General features: G+C 43.5%; 2 protein-coding genes across 8 annotated transcripts in view; one reads left to right on the top strand and one right to left on the bottom strand.

Annotated features, from left to right (window-relative positions):
- Helq (helicase, POLQ like) overlaps positions 1–17,910 on the bottom strand; it is a 39,464-nt gene extending 21,554 nt beyond the window's left edge. For 4 of the 7 annotated variants that reach the window (XM_085836924.1, XM_085836923.1, XM_085836925.1 and 1 more), the window contains exons 1-8: positions 17,416–17,910; positions 15,597–16,305; positions 11,918–12,096; positions 10,838–11,038; positions 10,393–10,465; positions 6,970–7,067; positions 3,878–3,976; positions 1,789–1,934 (exon numbers count right to left, since the gene is read on the bottom strand). In XM_085836924.1, the coding sequence (XP_085693050.1) occupies positions 1,789–1,934; positions 3,878–3,976; positions 6,970–7,067; positions 10,393–10,465; positions 10,838–11,038; positions 11,918–12,096; positions 15,597–16,305; positions 17,416–17,811 (1,901 nt within the window). In that variant the 5' untranslated portion in view covers positions 17,812–17,910. Of the gene's footprint in view, positions 1–1,788; positions 1,935–3,877; positions 3,977–6,956; positions 7,068–10,392; positions 10,466–10,837; positions 11,039–11,917; positions 12,097–15,596; positions 16,306–17,415 lie in introns of those variants that run through there. The other 3 variants (XM_021163368.3, XM_029477506.2, XM_029477508.2) reach the window with 3 other exon arrangements.
- A 64-nt stretch (positions 17,911–17,974) lies between these two features.
- Mrps18c (mitochondrial ribosomal protein S18C) lies at positions 17,975–23,295 on the top strand. The gene is made up of 6 exons (XM_021162692.3): positions 17,975–18,110; positions 18,806–18,867; positions 20,991–21,074; positions 22,133–22,190; positions 23,021–23,080; positions 23,166–23,295. Exons 1-6 carry the CDS (start codon positions 18,020–18,022, stop codon positions 23,240–23,242), a joined length of 432 nt encoding a protein of 143 aa, XP_021018351.1. The 5' UTR covers positions 17,975–18,019; the 3' UTR covers positions 23,243–23,295.
- The last annotated feature ends 109 nt before the right edge of the window (positions 23,296–23,404 follow it).

Here is a 23,404-nt window from a genome sequence, read left to right on the forward strand (position 1 = left end):
TTCTTCGTGTGTATTTTGTATGGACATGCATATGTCTGCATCTGTGTACTGGGTGTAGAAGTGTCTGCACAGAGGCCAAAGGCCGGCATCAGGTGGTTTTCTCATCTCTCACTAAGCCTGGAATTCACTATTCAGCAAGACTAGCTAGCCAGTAAGCTGCAAGGGGCCTCCTTGTGTCTCCCCAGTATTACATTTCAGGCGAGTGTCATCATGCCTGGCTTTCACATGGATGCTAGGGATCCAAACTTGGCTTCTCTGACTAAGCCTTCTCCCCAGCCCCGATAAACTGCTCTTTTAACTTTAATTCTTACTTCATTAACCATTAGAAATACTCTCCAAGTCTTTTTGTGGATCATAGAACCCCACAAAAATAAAACTAAGGAAAACTCCAGCTACTCATACAAACACAACACTTCAGAAACGATTTCAGAAGCTTCATGGACCTCCTGAGTTTTGTTGCTAAACTTCGTATGATATCAGGTTAGATCCTGCTCTAGATATCATAATTATTTCTTCTACAATATATGTCTTTATGGAAGACGGTCTATCTTATTTTAAGATACACATTTTCTGCTCTGAAAATGGAAACGTAACATAGAGCTAAACAATGTCTAACACTGACACTAGAAACCTCAACAATATCTTAAATTATGCTAAAAAGCTTTGTGGTTTTATATGAAAGCTTAAATGACTAATTCCCTTAATTCCGTTAGTTTTTAAATGTGTATGTGCTTGTGTATGCGTGTGTGCGTACGTGTGTGCATGGGTGCAGGTATCTATGGAGGTCAGAGATGCTGACTCCTCTTAGAGCTTGGTGTCAGAAAGAACTCATCAGGCCCTTGGGAAGAGCAGGAAGCGCTCACAACCAACAACCACCATCTCTCAGCCCAGCGCATTTAGCTTTTTGTTTGTTTGTTTGAGCCAGTGTCTCATTATGTAGGCCTGGCTGTCCTGAAACTCAGATGTGGACCAGGAGGGCCTCAAACTCACAGAGATCCTCCTGCCTCTCGCTTCTAAGTGCAGGGATTAAAGGCATGAGCTATCAGGCCTAGCTGTTTTGTTTCTCAAATAATCAAAGCCATCATTGTAAAGGCAGACTATCAATCATTGAAATTCAACTCCTTGACGGTTCCCTAAACATTTTTATCATTCTACCATCCAGTAAATTTAATCCTAATTTAGACCAGTCTATGCCAGTAGGATTGGGAGGGAGGGTGGAGAATGACCTGATTAAAAATTCCCATCGGTAGCCTATGACTACTGAAAGCCTCAGTAAGGGCCAAATGGGTGTAAAAGTTAAAAAAAAAAAACCCAGTCAACAAACAGGTGCAGAGAAGAGAGACTATCAGCAGACACTCTCCTGGTGGACCCAGCAGAGCTTGAACTCAAACAACTCCCAAACCAAGACATCTCTAAAATTCGTTGGAAATTCTATCTAGTGCTCAGACAAGCTAAGAAAATAAGGGAAATATTAATGAAGAGAAGGCTGGCCTCTGTGACAGAGGTTGGTTTCCCTGTCTTGCGGTGCGCAGCCAGACAGGCTGACTGGTCTAAGATGCAGCTGAAGCTTCACATCTAAGCCTCTGTGGTGGTCGCTCTCTTGCAACTCTAGAACTTTCTATATTAGTGCGAATTTCAGTTAGGCTTTCTTGAAGGTCAGTGCCTTCAGAACCTATAAAAAAATATGACGCTCTGCTAGGAAGGGAATGACCAACACACAGAATGCACTATGCAGCCTGTCATTTATGACAAACCTAGAAACGATTTTGTAAACTAAGATTAACATACTTGCTTAAAAACTTGCACAACATTTCTGCTACATTTTCACAGTTCTTCTTGCTGGGACAAAACACCAGGCAGGAGTAGTTAGGAATAACTTCTGTCACCAGTGCTACCAAGCGGTCGGGATCCATCTTCTTCTGGGCCTCAGAGTACTGCAAAATAACGACCACGAATGCAACCACGAAGTGTGACTTGAAAGACATGTAAACCATCACCAGTATCCCCCCCCCCCCCCCCGCACCTCACCCACCCCCTGTGCAGCCCTGGCTGTCCTGGAGCTCACTCTGTAGACCAGGCTGGCCTCGAACTCAGAAATCCGCCTGCCTCTGTCTCCCGAGTGCTGGGATTAAAGGCGTGCGCCACCACGCCCAGCTGCCATCACCAGTATTAAATGCTACAGTTATCCATTACTAGAACAAGGGATGACAGCTGTACTAAACATCACATGGTCACTTTTCTTCATAGGTTGTTCGCTGGAGATTTGGTTTGGGGTACATTTAGTCCAAAAAGAGGATTAAATGAAGGCTGGAGAGATTGCTCAGTGGTTAAGAGTACTGACTGCTCTTCCAGAGGTCCTGAGTTCAAATCCTAGCAACCACATGGTGGCTCACAAACATCTGTAATGGGATCCAATTCCTTCTTCTGGTGTGTCTGAAGATAGCTACAGTGTACATACAATAAATAAATAAATAAATAAATAAATCTTAAAAAAAAAAAAAAGAGGATTAAATGATTAAGAACCAAGGAAGTGAAAACAGCTCTAGTAATCAATAACTTTATTTTATGCCCACCTCCAGTGTCTGAAGATAGCTACAGTGTACATACAATAAATAAATAAATAAATAAATAAATCTTAAAAAAAAAAAAGAGGATTAAATGATTAAGAACCAAGGAAGTGAAAACAGCTCTAGTAATCAATAACTTTATTTTATGCCCACCTCCATTCCGGCAGAACAAAAAGTCAGAAAGAGAGAGAGAGGAAGAGAGAGAGAGAGAAGGGGAGGGAAGGGGAGGAGAGGGGAGGAAAGGGGAGGAAAGGGGAGGAAAGGGGAGGATTGTGGCTACCAACAGTCAAAGGACTGTGTGAGGCACGGCGTCGAGTCCTGTTCAAAACCGTGTTTCCTAACACTGTCACAAGTGAAACAACAGTGACTTATGACAGTTCGGAACACTGTCGGGAGGACGTGCAATAGAAGAACAGTCATTGAAACCTCCTCAGTTCCTGCTAGATACTGAAAACCAACCTGTGGATTCAGAATTTACCTCAGGAAACCCTAAAGCTGGGACAAAACTGCTCTCCTTTACAATATCCTTCCTGCCGACTGTAAGCCATCAGCATGCAAACATGACACCTCTATACAGCAACGTGTCACTTCCAGGCTATGCATTATGCTCCTGTTGCCGGGTGAATGCTCTATCTACGGGATATGTCTCCAAGTTCTCACGGTTCAGAACCCGGTGCATTAACTGGTCAGGTGCAAATGATGGGCTTCTGCCTGCGGCAGGCTGCCTCACAATCCAGTAGTCATCTGGACAGCAAACACTTTTTACTAACACAAAAGGCGACCAACGGGATGTGTGCACAGTGTGGTATGTCTAACTTTAGGGTGGGATTGGACACAGTTGTGTTCTACAGTTTTTTTACAGTAGTGTAGCCAGCAGGAATAAAATACCCAGCTTCACAAAGATATGCCAGAGGAACGAATCCAGTGTGAGCTGATGCTAAAACTCAACTAGGGACTAGGTGCAGCTCAGTGGTGTGTGCCTTGTATGGTGTAGCTCAGTGGTGTGTGCCTTATATGGTGTAGCTCAGTGGTGTGTGCCTTGTATGGTGTAGCTCAGTGATGTGTGCCTTGTATGGTGTAGCTCAGTGGTGTGTGCCTCTTAGGCCCTGGCTGGATCCCTAGCAGTGCAAACTAACCAAAGAGGAAACCAGCTGTATTCAGTCAGCAGCTTGCTGTCCATGACAGATCAGGCACCCCCTCATCTCAAACCTTCACCAAACACAAACCAACTGGACCCCACTGGAGGCTGCTGCGTGCCCAGCATACCTTAGCACAAAGGACGGGAGCTGACTGAGGGGTTTCCCACGCACCTTATAACTCAGGAGCCGTGAAAAGGTCATGCCATCTGCAGCCTGGCTGTCTACCTCATAGATTGTGTCATTTACTTTCAGGAATTCTTTTAATTCCACCTGGAGTTAAAAGGAAGCAGTCCATTAATATACAATTTGTAGTTTGAAATTCTATAAAATGTTTTAACACAGGGCAGCTACACGGAGATCACTTTTGAGTTGGATGGTACACGTTCGAAAGGAAGCCAGATGCTCTCGTGCATGTTATGAGCAGTAAGAATGAGGGCTGCAGCGGTGGCTCAGTGGTTAGGTGTGCTTACCGCTCCCCCAGAGGACACTAAGTTCTCAGCACCCACAACTGCTTACAACCGTAACTCTTGCTCCAGCGGGCCTGATGCCCTTTGCCATTCTCCACAGGCACCACACACACAGCAGACACTCGGACACATCCACATAAATCAAAATTAAGAGACTAACTAAGAATATATGTAGGAACAGGTGGTAGTGCTATTTTCTCTTCTTTTGTGTTATTTCTTAAGATCTACAACTTTCGCAGGCGCACGCCTTTAATCCCAGCACTCAGGAGGCAGAGGCAGGTGGATTTCTGAGTTCGAGGCCAGCCTGGTCTACAAAGTGAGTTCCAGGACAGCCAGGGCTACACAGAGAAACCCTGTCTCGAAAAACCAAAAAAAAAAAAAAACCCTACAACTTTCTGTGTTAGTCATTAGTTTTCATTTTAAATGCCACTTAAAGACTCATGGACATTTTCTTTCAGTGTGTATGTGTGTGTATGAACGCGTGTGCACATGCATAGGTGAGGTGCCTATGTATGCACAAGTGCTCGCCCTTGTGTGCACATGCATGAGGTAAGAGGACACACTTCAGGGGTTACTCCTTGGGCACCGCCTGTCTTATTCTTAGGGCAAGTTTCTTACTTCCCTGAAGCTTGCCCAGGAGGCCAGGCTAGACCCTGTCTTAGCACTGTGATTGTAAGGTGTGAACATGCCTGGCCTTTCTGTGTGGGTCTGAGGACTGAACGAAGGCACTTACGCTTGCAGGGGCAACACCTTAATAACTGGCTATCTCCGCTGCCCTCCGGTCAGGGTTTTAAAAGTGGAGTCTTGAGGGATTTTTGTTTATCTGTCTGCTTGTTTTCCCAAGAAGGGTGCTTGTCTATATAGCCCTGGAACTCTACAGGCTGGCCTTGAACTTAAGAGATCCACCTGCTTCTGTCTGGGATTAAAGGCATACCACCACAGCCCAACCAAAGAGAGTAGATCCTTAATTTGATATCTAAGGCCAGAAAACATTTCCTGAAATTTTTTATATTTTTGTATCACTCTATTGTTCAGCTACTGTCGCTGGTTCCAGGCTATGGGCCTCCCCCCCTTTTTATAAGCGCAGTCGCCATTAAACATTTGAGCCTTGATCAGAATATTGTCTTGGCTCCATTTCTCTCTTGTTCGCCTAGTTTCCCTTTCTTTCAGCTCCGGCCTGCCATTCAGGTGTACCCCGTCCATATGAGCCGCTGGACGGCTCGCAACATTTGTACAAGTGTAAATTTCAAGATAATATTTAGTGACCCTCAAGATTACTATTTAAGAACCCAGACACAGACCCACACTGGTATTTCAGACAGACAGCATGAGTACATTACACACCATCTTCAAGTAACTATGAGCTACACTTTTACTTTAGTCAAGCATTTTAGGAATGCTGTTGTTAGATTTACATTTAAATTCGTGTAAGTGAAGTACAGTGTTGAACCTATAATCCCAGCACTTAGGAGGCGGAGGCAGGAGGATTAGGAGTTCATGACGATCCTTGGCTAGGTAGTTAGTTCCAGAACAGTCTGGGATAGGAGACCTTGTTTCAAAACAAAGGGGGAAAAAAGTCCACGTCAAATTGTAGCTTATTTTTTAAAAGAACTGTAACTATTGAAGCATAGGCACTTGAAAAGATTTTAGAAGCTTTTTCCTTGACAGTCTTGCTAGACAGCCCAGGCTAGCCCTGAGCTGAGTATGTAGCTCTGGATGGCCTAAAACTCAAGCTCCCCTACCTTAGTCTCCCGAATGCTGGGATTGCATGTTCACACCATCAAGCTTGGCTAAGGTCATTTCTTTAAATAATAAAAAAAAGTTCTTTTAAAGAATCCGTACACAAATATTAAATCCCCATCATTTCCACCCCATCTCTACCTCTGTCCTTTTTCAAATTCACGACCTCTTTTTAAAAAAATCATCGTTGGACACACACACACACCCTCTCTACTGAGTCCACTCAGAACTGTTTGCATGCATAAGTGTTTAGGTCTGAACACTTGGGGCTGGATAGCCTACCAGGGTGTTCTTCCCTGGGAAGTCTGATTTTCTGCCCCTTATTTTATTTATTTAATTTATATGTATGGGTGTTTTGCCTGCATTTTGCCTGTGCACCACATGTGTGCAGTGTCTGGGAGCCAGAAGGCGCTGAGTCCCATGGAACTGGAGTGTATAAGAACTTTGAGAGCCACCACGTGGATGCTGAAAATTGACCCCAGGACCTCTAGAAGAGCAGTCAGTGCCGTGACCACTGAGCTGTCTCTCCAGATTGATTCCCTTTTAGTAAAACTGGCGGTGGCTCTACACCTAGGGGGTGGGGCTTTGTGAGACTAAAACTATGGAACGTGTAATTAATTTTCATATCACCCTCGCATGGGAGCCATGCTAACTGTCTGCACTGTTCCGATTTTCGTGTAATGTGTTCCTGAAGTAATAACTAAGGTAATTGTTTTTGACAGCACGTCTGAACATATCTCTTGAAATCTTGCCCAATTAAAAACTTGACTTCAGATACTAAGAAGTGAAACATAAAACAAGCCCTGGGAGAGTCCATTCAGTAAACGTTCACTGGGGCCCGCTCTCCGGCACTGTTCTGGGTATAATACATGAGTGACTAAGCCCAGGTCTCCAGCCTCAGTTGACATCCTTCATACGTAAACTGCTATCATACAGGAAGGTTGAGTGAGCCACGCGCCTTTCCCACTCAGCAGTCTTACAGTACACCATGGTCACCGCGCTCACTTCTAAGATGACTACATAATAAGCAATACAGCGCAAACCTTGGGTACATACTGGTCTGAACTGACTGGTGTAGTACTCGGCTTTAAGGAACGCCTGCAGGTCTTCTACGTTGTTCAATGTTGCACTCATGCCGATAATCTGAGTTGTTTCTAGAACAAACCAAAATATTAGGGAAACATCTCATTTATGTCTGAAAGAAACATTAGCAGCACTTCAATGCTACCCTGTCTAAGTGGTCTGGAGTCAGGGAACAGGAAGATGAGGTATATCTGAAGTGTTTACACCAGAAATGTTTCACATTTGGGATTTTTATCAAATTGGAATATTTGTATATACATAAAGAAGATCTTGAAGTGACCAAAGTCTGACCACATAATTATTTGTTTCCTATATTCAGCTGTGCTCTCACTGTACCCCATCAAATGACAATAATGTTTTCCATTTGTGATGTTATACTAGCACACAAGAAGTTTTAGACTGGGGCTGGCAAGATGGCTCAGCAGGTAAGAGCATTGACTGCTCTTCTGAAGGTCCTGAGTTCAAATCCCAGCAACCACATGGTGGCTCACACCTACCCGTAATGAGATCTGATGCCCTCTTCTGGTGCATCTGAAGACAGCTACAGTGCACTTATGTATAATAATAAATAAATCTTTGGGCCTGAGTGAGTGAGGACGACTGGAGAGAGCAGAAGTCCTAAAAATTCAATTCCCAACAACCACATGAAGGCTCACAACCATCTGTTCTGCTACAATGTACCCATATACATAAAATAAACTTTAAAAAAAAAAAGTAGTAGTTTTAGACTGCTCTGGAGTTGAGTTTCTGAAATGTGGCTGTGCATCTGACAGCTGTAGAGGACACATGACTAAATGAGTCTGAAACGCCTTGAAACAATACCAAAGTCTGATGATCATTTAGTGCTGGATGGCCTGGAACTCACTAGCTAGTTTAAAGATCACAGCAATCCCCCTGCCTCAGCTTCCTAAGTGCTGAATTACAGATGTAAACTACTACGTTCAGCTAGTTTCAAACTTTCATCTCATATGAAAAGTTTCTCGTCAACTTAAAAAAATATTTTGAGAGTTGGAGAGATGGCCTCAGCGGTTAAGAGCACTGACTGCTCTTCCAGGGGTCCTGAGTTCAGTTCCCAGCAACCATATGGTGGCTCATAAACATCTATTATGTGATCTGATGCCCTCTTCTGGTATGCGGCAGGGGGGGGGGTCGTGCAAATTTATTATCTACATAGAACAACAAATAAAGGTAGATGAATTTTTAAACATAGCTACTGCTTTAAACCCAAAGCTAAGCCTTTCTAGCATGTTTCTTCATTGACACTATCTCATGTCTTGAAATGATTATCCAGGATACTGCCTGCAGTAGGACAGGGTGGACCAGAAGCTGAAGAGGCAAGCACTGGCCCAACCAAGAAAGGCTGTGCTAGAAACCCTGGGGCATGTGCAGAAGAGGAGGCTATTACAGCAGGTGAATGGTTAAACTGTAATTGGGTTTGCATTTGTAAAGATCTTTGTACCTATACTAGACAAGTCTGGCTGGGAGGGGGAGAGGTGAAAGACCAGGATGCCGGTAGAGAAGACTCTGGTGCTGTCTGTGGCGACCGATCGGGCAGGAAGGATGAGACACGAAGCTGAAGAGTCAGTGCCAAGGAGCAAGGAGACTCTCCAGGAGATTCTTGGGGTAACCAGATAGGAACGGGGTGCTGACTGTTAAGGAGTAAAGATTATAAGACCCAGTTGCTTGGGATGCTGAGGTAGAAGGATCACTTGTGTACGGGCAACATTGAAATGTGGGAGTTCAAAAAGATTCCAAGATTCTGGTTTAGTTACTTGCTGGTAAATGGTGATGGGAAGTTTACACTGAAGATGGGTTTGAAGGAAATGAACTTTAGGTGACGGTGGCTGCTCACAGAACAGTCACCTAGCAGATACTACTTGGAAAGGAAGTGTAACCTGGAAATACAGACCACAGCACACAGCCAGTCCTCGAAGTCTAGAGTAAGATGATCGCAGCGTGACCATCCTGGCAGGAACGAAGATATCCTAAGGTGACACTTAAGCTCCTCCTTTATGATTGGACCACTGAAATGATGGACCTAAGGAAAAGTGACACCCCCTAGTGGTCTCATGCTGGGCCTTGGTACCCAGAGCAGGAGCCTGCCTCCTAGGAAGAGATTTCCCATTTCCAACAACTCTGCAAAGACTGCAGCTAAGATGGTCAGGAGCCAGTGGGGGTGGGACTACACACTGGCCAGGACTGCGGGCCTCTGCCTTGACCAGACCGTGGAATGTCCTATTGCTGTCTTTTCATTCTCTCGGATGTCCACGTTGGATGCTGGCAGGAACCAGCGACCTGCCCTGGTAACTCAGCCCTAGAAACAGGGCCTGGAAACAGCTGCTGCTCCGTAGCTTGAAAAGGAAAGACAAGGCTGCATGGTGCTACAGTCTGCATAAATGCAATTACTTTCATAATTTTTAAAATTATTTTTGGGGTCAGAGGTGTAGCTCAGTACTTGAGTACATGATCAGAATATATGATATACTGGATTCAATGCCTAGCACCCTCCAATGACATGGCATTATAGCAAATGACATTATAGTTTTTCCATATGTAAGGTAAGCACTACAACACCATATCGATAAATATAGATTTTTAGAATATTTTATGGATGCTTAAAGACAATTGGATGCTGTAAAATAGTCTCTTTGGTTTTTTTGTTTGTTTTTGTTTTTGTTTGTTTTTTTTCCGAGACAGGGTTTCTCTGTATAGCCCTGGCTGTCCTGGAACTCACTCTGTAGACCAGGCTAGTCTCGAACTCAGAAATCTGCCTGCCTCTGCCTCCCGAGTGCTGGGATTAAAGGCGTGCGCCACCACGCCCGGCCGTAAAATAGTTTCTTAAAGTGACCACTCAAGTACATTTTGCCAGGCAGAGTGGTGTAAGCCCTTAATGTCAGGACTCAGAAGACAGAGGCAGCTCTCTGTGCCTTGGAGGCCACACTGTCTATAAGCAAGTTTCAAGTCAGCTAGAGCTATATATAAGACCCTGTCTAAAAAAAAAAAAAAAGATCAAAAAAGCTATTGTTCCTTTGGGGAGATAGTGATGAATCCAAGGACAACGGTAGCAGTGGACTGGACCCAGTGCCGCGTGGAGCCATGGAGAAGCAGCATGCGTTCTCATGCAACCCTCCCAACTGTCTCACCAGGCCAGCACTGTCCTGGTCCCTATCTCACAGGGATATGGAGGCTGATGGTGTGACTAAGCGTGCAATGGCAGCTGTCTGGGACCAGGCCCGCTGCAAGCACCTTTGTAATCCTCACCCAGCCACATTCTTTCAACAAAAACATGAGCTTACAGGCTGAGGCAGGGACCTTAAATATCTTGTTCAAAGCAATATAATCTAGTGATAGAATTATCTCGTTTACACACAGATCTGACTACAGGTCAATACTCACTGCTGGTGTAGAGGACTTTTGCCAGGGTCATCTCCAGTATGGCGCCACGGCTCCCTTCACCAATCATGTGCAGCTGTGATTTAAAGGTGGGGGTGGGGAGTAAAAGAGATTTCATTTCCTGTCCATACAAAACGGCTGTTTTGTGCACAAAACAGAATGAACATGTACTGGGTATTAGAACTCTAGTACATATATACTATTTCACTAATGCTTTAGGTTAGTAAAAATTGGGGTAGCATCCTGATACATCAGGGTCTCAATGAGTACCATTATAAAATATCTCCACAGACACATATTCACATTTCAAGAGACCTGACTTAAGATTGCCCACCACAGAATGTCTCCCCTTGTGCTCTCTGCACATTAAGTTAGTTACTAAGAGGATCCAATCCAGAGCTGGAGAAGAGGGAGAAGAGCTGGTATCAGAAATATGCTGTTAACCAACCTCATCGACGACAACCAGACCCAGAGTGCTGAGCCTGCCGGTTTCGATCAAGGCATTCACCAGGCTGTGCGCTTTCTCGATAGTGGCGATATACAGTGATTTCTTCTCCCTCCTTTTAACTGGAGGAAACCTTCCTTTGCTTCCAGCATATTCTTCAACAAAGAAACCAAGTTCTATACCAAAACTCGATAAACTGGAGATCTAGAATGTTAAATAAACAAAACCACACATTAAGAGGCTGAGTTAAAAGTCAGGGACTCCCTTAATCTAAAATTGTCCCCCTCTGTGGGTCCAATCTAGGAACGCCGAGCTAGGAAGAGCTGGGTTTAATAAGGCCATGATCTTTACCAAATAAGAACATGTAACTCTTTAATGGGTGTTCTGTCTGCACACACACCCGTGCACTGTGTGCATGCAGTGCCAGAAGCCAAAGAAAGAGGGTGATGGATTCCCTCCGGACTAGAGTTACAGATGGTTTCGAGCCACCAGCTGGCTGCTCAGAGTCAAGCCTGAGACTTCCCAGAAGAGCAGCCAAGGCTCTTAACCCCTGCTCCAACCCTGGTATGTGTCAGCTTTTAAACCATAATATGAAAACAGATTTTACTCCTTGCCTTTTATATAAAAGCCACATGGGATTGACTCATTTATCCTGATGAGGGAATGAGCTGGTTTCTGGTTGAAAAAGCAGGCTAAAGCCGGGTGTGGTGGCGCACGCCTTTAATCCCAGCACTCGGGAGGCAGAGGCAGGCGGATTTCTGAGTTCGAGGCCAGCCTGGTCTACAAAGTGAGTTCCAGGACAGCCAGGGCTATACAGAGAAACCCTGTCTCGAAAAACCAAAAAAAAAAAAAAAAAAAAAAAAAAAGAAAAAAAAAAGAAAAAGCAGGCTAAATATGAATGGAACATTTAAGAGACAGCTCAGAGCAGCTTAGGAAAAACTATATGCAGTTACTACTTGGAAACAGTCAAGCACTTGTACATACTGAAAAAATATCGTGACTCAGCTCAAAGTTAATACATTTGTGCTAGTCTTTAGATGTGAAAGCGTCGTATTAGAAAGTTACAGCTATTTAACCACATACCTTCTCTTGGACAATGGCCACATACGGAAGGATCATTAAGACATCTTTCTGTCGGCAGAGCAGCTCTTGCAGCATTAAGATCTCAGCCACAAGGGTTTTTCCGCCACTCGTTGGCAAGGAATATATTAAATTTTTTCTTTCTTGCACAGATCTTAGCGTTAAACAAGTATGTTGCCAGTCTATAGAATTCAAAGAAAAATGCAAGAGATTATTTTCCCTTCTATGCTCTCAGGATTTTTTTTCCTGGGAGGAAATCCAGTATCTCGACGTGGCAATCTTCTCATGAGGAGAAATGGGATTCTTACAAATGGTCAATGCCCAAAGCCCAGAATGTGCACAGCCAGCAGGTCTGAGCTCAGACCTTGTCAACAGGTAGGCAGCTGGCTCACCCTTACAGTAGTTACAGTTGCAGGTATCAGATTCCAGCAGGGCAGACAAATAAATAAATAAATAAATAAATAAATAAATAAATAAAGGCAGAGAAATCTTTTCTTTCTAAAAAGAGGGGTCTGGTGGCTCATGCCTGTCATCCTAGCACCTGAGTAGTGGAGACAGAGAGATCAAAGTTCAAATTCACCCCCAACTACCTAGCTAGACTGGGTTCCATGAGGCCTGGATCAAAATAATAATGGAAGTAATATGAAGTACATATCAATGCTAGTGAATTCCGTGTTGGTTGTTTAGCTTGCATTTTGCATACATATACATACATATATGCCATCCACCACTTGTATGTGCCTTGGTGCTCTGAGACTTGGACCCAGGACCCTGGAAGATCAGTTAAGTGTTCTTTACTGCTAAACCATATCTCTCGCCCAAGTGGTAGCATCCTATCATTAGAGAAACAGGCAAAGTAATCGATACATAAAAACAAGTAACCTACCAAGAGGAAAGGGGAAAAAAAAATCGCACACAGAAAACCCAGACCCGACTACAGAGAGAAGAAACCACTGTACGGTTTGTGAGAACATTGGCTGCCAGGATCTTTCTGGAACACTGAGTTTCCTCTAGGATTCTCCATCGACACATAGAGGAGGGTGCACACAGCACGTGCGGAACATTTGTGACATCATTGTCTAATGAGTACAAGTTAACAAAGCTGCTGCAGCTTTGTTAGTCACAGCTTATAAATGGGAATCTAAGGGGGTGAGAGGGTTCAGTGCACAGGGTCATTTGTGGCCAAGCCTTGATCCTAAGGACCCACCCAGTAAACAGAACTAAATCCCACAAGTTGTCCTGACTCACATGTGTGCCCTACACATACAAGTATACAAAAATAAACAAATGGGAAAAAAAAAGTCAAAAACTGAGTCTAAATTTGAGCAATTTACACATTCTATAGTTTAAGAAAACTCACCCCAAACTTAATTTAAAGGGCTTGGATATATTGTTTTTAAAAAGCGAGGCTGGAGTGTGTACAGACTTTTAATCCTGGTAAAAGGGAGTCAGAGGCAGGTAGACTGCTGTGAGTTCCAGGCCAGCCAGGGCTACAGTGAGATCCTCCACAAAACAAGGCATTGGAATAGTTATGCCCGAGTAACCGTGGGATCTGACGCCCTCTTCTGGTGTGTCTGAAAACAGCTCCAGTGTACTCACATACATAAATCTTAAAAAAAAAAAAAATTAAACAGCGCAGTAGTAAAGCGTGTACGTGACGTGCAAGGCCTTACAGTTGATCTCCGGACTATAAATAAACCAAAATATTTAAAATGTAAATTATTTCTGATTGGTATCAGCCACCAGTTATGAAACTGCAGGTGTTTGTACCGAAACTCAGCTACACAGGCGTGTGCACACGTGCACTTACCCTCACATATGCAAAGCTGTTTGCTGAAGCTTTCACTTAGACACTGAATATAACTGACAGTTGTTCTAATTATTGTGCATTTGGCTAACTACACTACAAAACCATTGTCTTGCTCCCCGAACCCGTTAGATAGATAAGGCACTGTGTAAGCAACAAGGCCAGAGTTAAAGAGGCTGACAAAACCTGGCAGTTGAGTTCTCTCCAAAACACAATATACTAAGCACAGTGCTAGCTACTTTAAGGTTGCGTTCCATTCCTGTCCTAGCCAAGCACTGTTACATGCCTGTAATCTCAGTATTTGGGACATAGATGTAGAAAGAGCATTGGTTTGGGGCAAGCCTGTGCTATGAGATCCTGTTTCCAAACAGGAAGGCTGGGTATGTAGTTCAGCGGCAGAGTACCTTTCATGTCATGGGTTCAACGTCGGATACCACAAACTACCTACAGTCCCCAAAAGCTAAACAAAATAGGAGAGTCCTAAAATCCTACCCGCAAGGAATCCCTCTGGTAGCAGACTGAGACTCAACAAAGCAGCCAGTGGAAGGGCAGAGGGAAGAAAGTTAGCCTGTACTTAGAGTAACAAAGGGTTCTTTGAGTATTATTGAGACAGGGTCTCAAGTAGCCCAGGCTGGCCTTGAACTTGCTGTGTAGCTGAGAATGACCTTGAAGTCCTGATCGTCTGACCTCCACCTCCTGAGGGCAAGGACTCTGGGGCTGTACACTACCCAGCACAAGACTGTTTGCTCACAAGCCATGTGCCTCACAATTTAGAATTTCTTGGATTCTGTGTTTATGCGTACAGTACATGTCTAGTCCCAGAGGTCTGAAGAGGGACTCAGATTCCCCTGGAGCTGGAGTTACAGATGCCGTAAGCCACCCCGTGTGGGTGCTGAGAACCAGACAGTCCTAAGGGGACAGACATCTTAGCTGCTGAGACATCTAGAATGTCTAGATTCTTACTGGCTGAGGGTAGTCTTTTGCTTCCTATCTTTCTACTTCAACCTGACTCTCTCCTGACAATCCACATCTTCAAATACTTCAAAAGTTCTCCCAAGGATGCTTCCAGTGACGGCTGATGGACTGATCTCCTAGTATGGCAGCTACTGTCCCCTTGTTTACCATGGTCTATCTGAAATATATGCAAGGATGCGGGGCTTTTGAAAAACATCATATAATTATTATTACTGCTGTCTTTTTAAAAAAAATATTTTTATTTTATGTGCACTGGTGTTCTTCTTGCTTGTATGTGTGAGAGATGGTGTCAGATCTCCTGGAGTTACAGGCAGTTGTGAGCTGCTGTGTGGGTGCTGGGAACGGAACCCCGGGTCCTTTGGAAGAGCAGCCTGTGCTCGTAATGACTAAGCCAACTCTCCAGCCCCTACTGTAGTCTTTTCTGCACTTACATCTTAGCTCTCTTTAAATGCGCTTTAATTTTAACTGCTATTACTGACTTCTTTCACTTAAGATTCTGAGCATTCAAAGGAATTCCCACAACTCTAAATGCCAAAGAAACAAGAAAAACGAATCAGAGGAAAGTCAGAAGCAGAGTGTGAAAACTCAGTTGTGTGGGCCACGGTAGGACACACAGCTGCTCTGGAAGCATGTCAGGGCTCAGGCTCCTTAGTCTTAGTCACTTACTCGAGGGCACAGGAGTGAATGGACTTAAGACAAAGCCAGATACCTGCCCTGAGAAGGACAATACACAGCAAGGAAAGAAGTCCACGAGACGGATGCAGGGTTAACGCAACTGATATTCTTGGTCATTCGAGATCAGAGACGGAACCAGGGAACCACCTGCTTCCACTGATTTGGATTAATACTCTAATACTATTTGAACTATAAATTTGGTTTCCTTTTTATACAAAGCATTACCATATAGTTTTTTGATGCCTTTCAATTGAACGTAAAGATCTCTCACTTTGCTGGGTAGCGAATAAAAAGGACCAAGATCATCTGACGGTGACTCAATGGCTTTCTTAGCGACGCTGATCTCCTCAGACAGGAGCGCCTCTCTGAGGTGTTTACTCCTGGGAAATACTGGGGCCTGGGCCCTGGCGTTCCCAGTCATGGTACTTTTCAGATGGTCTTTCAGACTTTTTCTCCTGCTTGACTCTGAAGCAGCTCTGACGTTAGAGAAGTCATTATTTGGCTGGGGTTGCTCTGTGTGGCTGGAGACCAACTCTTCACGTGATGACTTCTGTGGGTTCCCATCTGTCTCCTTAGTGCATGGATCGCCCAAAGCTTCTGAAGAGTTCTGCAGATTTTCAAAGTATAAAATTTGAGAAGAAGGCACATCAAACGAGAGATCGTGTCCAGGTTCTGGCTCAGCAGGGACATCTAGGTGACCCTGCTTCTGGCCGTGCTCACTAGTTCCCGGGTCAGTGAGGTTGATAACAGTAGTAACTCTGAGGTTGTTTTTGAGGCCTGCTGAACAAAGGTCTTTGGTGCCAGAGTCTGCATCACGGTCCCCACATTCAGGCAGCTGCATATATCTCTGTTCCAGGTCATCAACGTGAGCTAAGAAGGAACTTTCTGTAAAGCTGTCATAGTCACCAAACATGTCCTCTTCGCTGTCATTTTCCTGTAAGGAAACAAAGATACAAATGTGAATTCCATCCTCACTTAAAAAAAACCAAATGTCCCAGCAAAGGACTATCCCAATGATATCACTATATGCAAATTATCCTCTAAATACATATTAATTATCATCACCAAACAAAAGAAACAAGTCCAGAGAGTTGTTCTGACTTGCCTAAACAGTACTGCTGGCTTATTATGGGATATCAGGATGCTAAGAATCATTTTCTTTTTAAAAGTCAGAACAGGATCTCACCATACTGAGGCTACACACTCCTGATCCTCCTGCCTGTTTCCTGAATGCCTCACCATGCCTGGTTTTAGGAGGTGTTGGGATCAAACCCAGGGTGTTGGGCATTCTAAGCAAGTATTCTGCCAACTCAGCTACATCCCCCAAGGGGTGATACTGGAATTCTAAATTATTTATTCTGGTGCTGCCATGTGAGCCCAGGGCCTGCCCCAGGCTCCGCTGCTGAACCTAACCGCCCAGTCTTTGGCATTTTAATTCTTAAACCTATGCTAAAGCATTTAAGAATGAAAGAACAGTAACCATCTCCAAGATTCAATAGATGCTTCTGATAACTGTGGTAATTCCGGCCCAGGCACTAACGTAGAAGCTGGTCTGCTACAAAATCATGATTGTGCCATTAGACACTACAATGGTCCACTAGACACTACAATGAAATTCTGTTCTGAACTTGGAATTGAGACAGTCATGTGCACACTCATGTATGGTGGCTTACAGAACAGAGATGTAAACTGGGAAGTAATAATTATTTATTGAGTCACAACTTTAGTCTCTCAATTTCCCAGGACTCACTTACCGTTGTAAAGGTCTACATAATATGGCTAGTTTAATAACGTAACTAGCAATTAATGGGTCATCAATAAAAACGTTTTATTAGTAAAGTAGAGCCGAGCCATTTGGAAGGCTAGCTTTCTCTCTGTCAAGCCAGTTAATTGCCCCGTGAATACTTTTTATGACAGGGGATGGAAGGAGCATGTAGGTTTGACATCTACCTAGAAGTCGGGGGTTTAAGCAGTGTCTCCCAAGTGATGGAGATAAAGGATAACAAAGGTGAGAGAACGAGCTAAGGCTACTCATGATGTGCACCTGGGAAGAAGGCGGTTTCACTTCCCGCGCAGCCGTGCCCGGGGCGGGGGACGCGGTTGTCACCACAGCCCCTGGGATGACAGGACCGGGCGAGTCAACGGGGATGCGGGGACTCAGCAGGGCTGTACCTGGGCGTGCTCCGGGCTCCCGGTTTTCCGGCGGCGGCTCCCGGCTGCAGCTTCGTCCTCCGTGTCCTCGGCAGGCTGGAGCTCGGCCGGGGTCGGGGAGGCACCGAGGCTCTCCAGGTTGCCGCGGTTCCTTTTGCGGACAGACACCCGCCGGCGGATGCGGGGACAGCCGTCCTCCATGACAACGGCCCAGAGTCCCTGCGACAGCCGCCCTGGGTGCAGCCCGGAGCCGGTAGCGCCGTTCTGGAGCCAGCAGGTGACCCAGCATCAGCTCTCCATCCCTCTGCAGCGCAGCCCCGGGTCACGTGACTTCCGGCCCGGGGAGCGCGGGAAGGCAAAGGTGCTGTGTATCGAAACCCCGGCCGCGTTCGCGCCGGAACCTTTGCGTCGAATCCCGGACAGACAGGGGAAGAGCACCGGAAAGGACCTGTCGGGGCGCTTAGGGAAACGGAAAGGAAGAGGAAGGGCGGAGGACCATGGCCGCTCTGGTTGCTCTGTGCAGTGGCATAGGGAGGAAGAATTTGACAACCGTGGCTGGCTGCTTCACGGATCGCGGAACTCACGCAGGTAAAACGTCCGGCATAGCATTATAGCCGCTGATTGTCGGTGGAGTCCTCGCCGTTAGCAAAATGACTATTTCTATAGGACTAGGTTTGAGATAAGTGGGAGGCTCGAGTCGCCCTAGACTGGTTTCCTAGAGCTGAAGAGGACTTTGAGGTGTAGTCAACCACTTCCCCCCGTTATTTATTCACTTTACAAAAACCTATCGCCCCGACTCCTCAATAAGACTTTCTGGACACTTGTTGGCTGTGGTTCTCTTGCATCTGTTTCCACCCGCTGCTTGGACGAAGCCTCTCAGGAAACAGTTATGCTATCTAGGCTCCTGTTTCCAAGGTGTAGTCAACTCTTTTTTGTTGTTGTTGTTTGTTTTATGCTTCTTTGTCAATGTCTTGAATCTTTTTATTTCTCCTTTGGAATGACAGTACCATTCTGTTGTTTCTGTACATATTTGCATTTCAATCCGTAACTGTAGAAAGGAGAAAGAATTTATAGGAGAGGAAATATATAAGTCCTTTATCCAAAGCCTTTGGAATCGCTCATTTTGAGTCCTGTTATGTCCCAAATCTAACAGGATGCTAACTAATCATTGAAAAGAATGTTTAATATTGTGCCTTTTGATTATCTAGCATCTTTAAAAACGTAAATCTTGGTTAGATATTCAGCGAATGAAAACAATTGTGTTGTTGCCATTTTCTTTTTAGTTTCTGTGCTGTGGAGAAGAAGTTTTTCACAGTATGAACAGGTAACCAGCAGTGAGGACCTGGTAAGATTTCTTTTTCTTTTTTAAAGAAGACATTATTTTATTATTTGTGTGTATGTGGGGGAGGGGAGCTGTGGAAGCCAGAGAGGGCATTGGATTCTCCTGGAGCTGGAACGAGGTGGTCGTGAGCCACTGAGTGTGGGTGCTGGAATACAAACCCTGTACTTAGTAATATTAGGGAGTACTTTTAACCACTGACACCTATCCAGCCCCAGGCTCCCCTCCCCCCATATTACTAATTCATTTACAAATTCAGCCTAATTTTTAATATTTGGAATTCAATTATAGGACAAAATAATGGTTATCTTTTTTTGACTATAGTCACTTGTGTTTTGTAGAGAATTCCTCGATTCAGTCTGTAATGTATTCTTCTTCATAGATATTAAATATAAGGATACATGATTTGAGAATATCTAAATATAGCTTCGGTGGGTAGGATAATTGTAGGTAATAAAAATCTGACAGGCTACCTTGATAAAAGATCCAAATTCAAGTTTTACAGTAAGACATTCAACTAGTTGCTTTTTAACTATAGGTGTATTTTTTTGGGTTTCAAGTGTGAACAGGGATGTGGGAGCCTAATCACAGCACACGAGAACTTAGCTGGAGCTGAGAAGGAATACAGCTTATATTCAAGGCAAGCTAGCTATGGTGGTATACATGTACTGTGACAGCACTTAGGAAGCTCTGAGGCAAGAGGAGCTTGTGAGTTGGATACATCCTGGACTACAACAACAACAAAAACAATCACTGTTTTGTCTTTTGGCTAAAATCAAGTGTAAAAACTATAGTCTTAAAAGACTATGTTAGATACCAAAGCAGTTGTCTAAACACATGTGGCTCCACCTTAGTCATCTAATTCATGCATCACACTTTAAAATAAAGGAAATTTACATTTCCTTTTTTAGGTCATGTGACTAATGCAAATTCTGTTTCTTTCCCACAGAAAAATGTGGTCACCCAGTCATACTCCTTTATCACAATTAAGGAAAACTATAGATTTCAAAGCCATTTCTAAATTAAGACCCTGTGCCAGAATGTGTTGGTACAACTTGTAATTAAATCATTTGGGAGGCCGACGTAGAAGGATGGGATGTTTGAGATTACCATGTGCTACATGGAGAGTTGTAGGACAGCTGAGCTACATAGTGAGACCCTATTTCAAGAAACACAAGAAAGAAACACACACACACACACTCACTCAATAAAACAGAAAACAGGGACATAGAAAAGGGATTGTGGTGAGAAAAGAGATGGAAAGGGCAGGGGGACAAAAGAGGTTAATGGAATATATATGTTGAGTTAGTTCAAAAGCAGAAGGGGTATTATTGGGAATGAAGAAGGAAACCAGCAAGAGAGAGAGAGAGAGAGAGAGAAAGGCAGGGTGGTTGAGAGCAGTAGAGAGTAAATAAGAACAAAGCATAATTACACACACACACAGAGGCCCACACATGCAGGCACACGTGCACATACACACATATGTACACATACACATAATCTCACACAATGAATCCTGTTCGTATGCTCACCAAAACTTTAAATGTCACTATATTGGTGACTACTGTTCTCATAGTTAGAGGGAGGCACTGTGTCAGGAACAGTAAGGTGAGAAAATGCACAAGGGCCCGCACAGACTCTCATAACACCCTAGAAGGTGATGGTAACAAACCTTTTATTGCACTAAACCATGGAACATTGTCTATTTATAAAGTGAAATGGTGAAAAACACCTGGCAGAAAATTTGTGTATGGATAAATGACTTAGCACATGTATACTTTTAATAAATTAATCTAAAAGAAAATGAATGATAAAATTATGTTTATACCAAGCAATTGTTTTGAAATAAAATTTTAAATTAATTAATTTTAAATTGAACTAAGGTTCTTTGATTATATGCAATTGAAACGCAGCATTTGAGCAAGAACTCTTTTATCAACTGACTTATCTTGGAAGTCCTTTTCTGCTTCAAGGCAGAATATTTAATGTGGCAGTCTCTCTTTAGCCAGATTAACACAAAATAAAGAACTTGTATTAAAAAAAAAAAAAAAGTATAGCTGTAGCTATAGCTTTAACTTTTCTGATTAAGTCTTAACACAGTTCATCCTGAGACTGTCCTTTTATCCTAGCCAATCCCAATGGAGAACCCCTACAAGGAGCCTCTTAAGAAGTGCGTCTTGTGTGAGAAACGTGTAGATTACAAGAATGTGCAGGTGAGCACTGGTGACACTTGACTAGGAGTCTGCTCAGAGGACTGTCGTCATGTCAGCAGGTTTTATGTAGAATGGATTCAGCAACTTCAAGGTGTCAAATCTTGTTCTACCTTCCTATGTTAGCTCTTCAGTGTGAGCCCTACTCCCCTCATCTCACTAGTATTTGGATTAGCATTTCTCCTTTTGCTCTGTTTCTGCCCAGAAGCTCACTGCACATGACAGACATGTGTGTTTTGGGAAAAGCTCCTCTTGGGAAGTTGACCTTTGCAGCTCACTACCATATACCATTCCTTTAAGTACTATTTCTCCATAAGCTTTCAGCAAATTAGAAACAGCAAGTTTAGCTGGGCAATGGCAGTGCACTCCTTTAATCCCAGCACTAGAGAAGCAGAAGGAGGCAGATCTTTGAGTTCGAGGCCAGCCTGGTCTACATAGTGAGTTCCAGGACAGTCAGGGTTACTCAGAGAAACCTCATCTCAAACAAAACAAAATAAAGTAATAAATTTAGGGAAAGTGAATGATATGATATTACAGTTAAGTGTTTTCACAGTAGTGTAAGATGACAGCCACTTTTGAAGGAGAAAATGCAACAAATTATAAAAAATACAGTGCAGCAATAATTGTGGGTAGAGCCATAGTACCTAGGTAGAGCCTAGTACCTAGAAAGTGTTATTAAAGGGTTCTATAAAAGTAAGTTAGAGTAAATGCCCTAATCTGTGTCTGGTAGCCTGCCATGACAGGGGAAATGTCCTACTAACTGGCTGTAATCTGCAGTATTTTAGATGCCTGCCTTTTAGGGAAGTCAGTAGCCACAGCACAGAACAGACAGGCTGATTCATGACACTTGATCATGTGTAGTTTTTGATACACTAGATGTTAACCTTTTAAAAGATGGCTTGTTGCTACAAAGTATTTTATTTTATTAACTTTGTCTGAAACATACTAAATGTTTACATAACTTGAAGGTAGTTTATTTAGAAAATGTACATTTATTCATTTAGAGTTGAATAACAGATATACTAATATTATTTTTCCCCTCTAAATATAATCCCAAACAGCTTTTGTCCCAGTTTATTTCTCCATTTACCGGATGCATTTATGGAAGGCACATAACAGGTACTTTTTTTTAATCATAGAAATTTAATTGTAAGCTGATTTGGTGGTGCACACTAATCCCATCACTCTGGAAACAGAGCCAGGTATTTCTCTCTGAGTCCAAGGCCAGCCTGGTCTACAGATTGAGTCCAGGACAGGACAGCCAGGGCTACACAGAGAAACCCTGTCTCGAAAATGAGAAGCAAAAAAAAAAAAAAAAAGAAAGAAAGAAAGAAATTTAAGTACAGATAAGAATCACATTGATTGCTTGTTATTTCGGGAGACTGGCAAGTCTTCAAATCATGCCAAGTGACTATTAAACCCGCTGCCACAGGGCCTGGTATGAGGTCCTTAGGGAATGCTGCAAGAGGCCATTGCCTTTACTCACAGGAACTACAGGGCGACAGCATATAGAAATCCAGGCATTAGGAACACTGTCTTGGGTCTAGCCAGTGGCCCAGAGGTAAAATGTATATGTTCTTCCCGAGGATTAGAGCACCCTCACTTCCCAGCACATCTGGCTTCTGCAAGCATCTGTACTCAACTGAAAATAATAAAGCTAAATCCATTTTTAAATTACCACTCCTAGACTAAAACTTAGTGCCAGCAACTGATAGCTATATCCACACTGTCGTTTGGCTTTTTGTTTGTTTTGGTTTTTGCCACATGGTTGTTCACTGGATAATCAGTTGCAATAACAGAGTCCAGTGTGTGAGAAACCAAAGAACCCATAAAAGATTTACTTTTCTGGCTCGTCACAGAAAAAACCTGGCATCTTCAACTTAGAAAACTGTTTTAAATGTAGAAATAACATTCTCTGACGTGTAAAAGCACCTCATTTATTTTCACAGGTCTTTGTGGAAAGAAACAGAGGGAAATAACTAAAGCCATTAAGAGAGCTCAGAAAATGGGTAAGCATTCCCTGCACAGCTGAGTTGAACTAATTTAAGATTTTGCTCATTGTCTTTGCCAAGAACTTTAATTATCTCTTTACAGGGTTTATGCCAGTTACATACAAGGATCCTGCATATCTCAAAGACCCTAGAGTTTGTAACATCAGATACCGAGAATAAATTTTATATTTGTAAAGTTCCTGCCAATAAACCTCTAAGTGGTTGTCAGCAGACTCCAGCTAATTTGAGTGGAAATGTCTTTCAGTGGATTAGGAACAATCGGTCTTCTCCACACCAGTGAGTGTTCTTTAGACACCGCGCTTCTGATGGTAATGTGATATT

Source organism: Mus caroli, unplaced genomic scaffold (assembly GCF_978045245.1).
Source record: "Mus caroli unplaced genomic scaffold, Mus_caroli_1 scaffold_4, whole genome shotgun sequence".
NCBI lineage: Eukaryota > Metazoa > Chordata > Mammalia > Rodentia > Muridae > Mus > Mus caroli.

Bases quoted from the DNA above. Each gene is read 5' to 3' on its own strand.
- Mrps18c (XM_021162692.3), top strand. From the start codon at position 18,020: ATGGCCGCTCTGGTTGCTCTGTGCAGTGGCATAGGGAGGAAGAATTTG. The intron at 18,111-18,805 runs GTAAAACGTCCG...TTTTCTTTTTAG, and splicing joins GGATCGCGGAACTCACGCAG to TTTCTGTGCTGTGGAGAAGA. The intron at 23,081-23,165 runs GTAAGCATTCCC...ATCTCTTTACAG, and splicing joins TAAGAGAGCTCAGAAAATGG to GGTTTATGCCAGTTACATAC.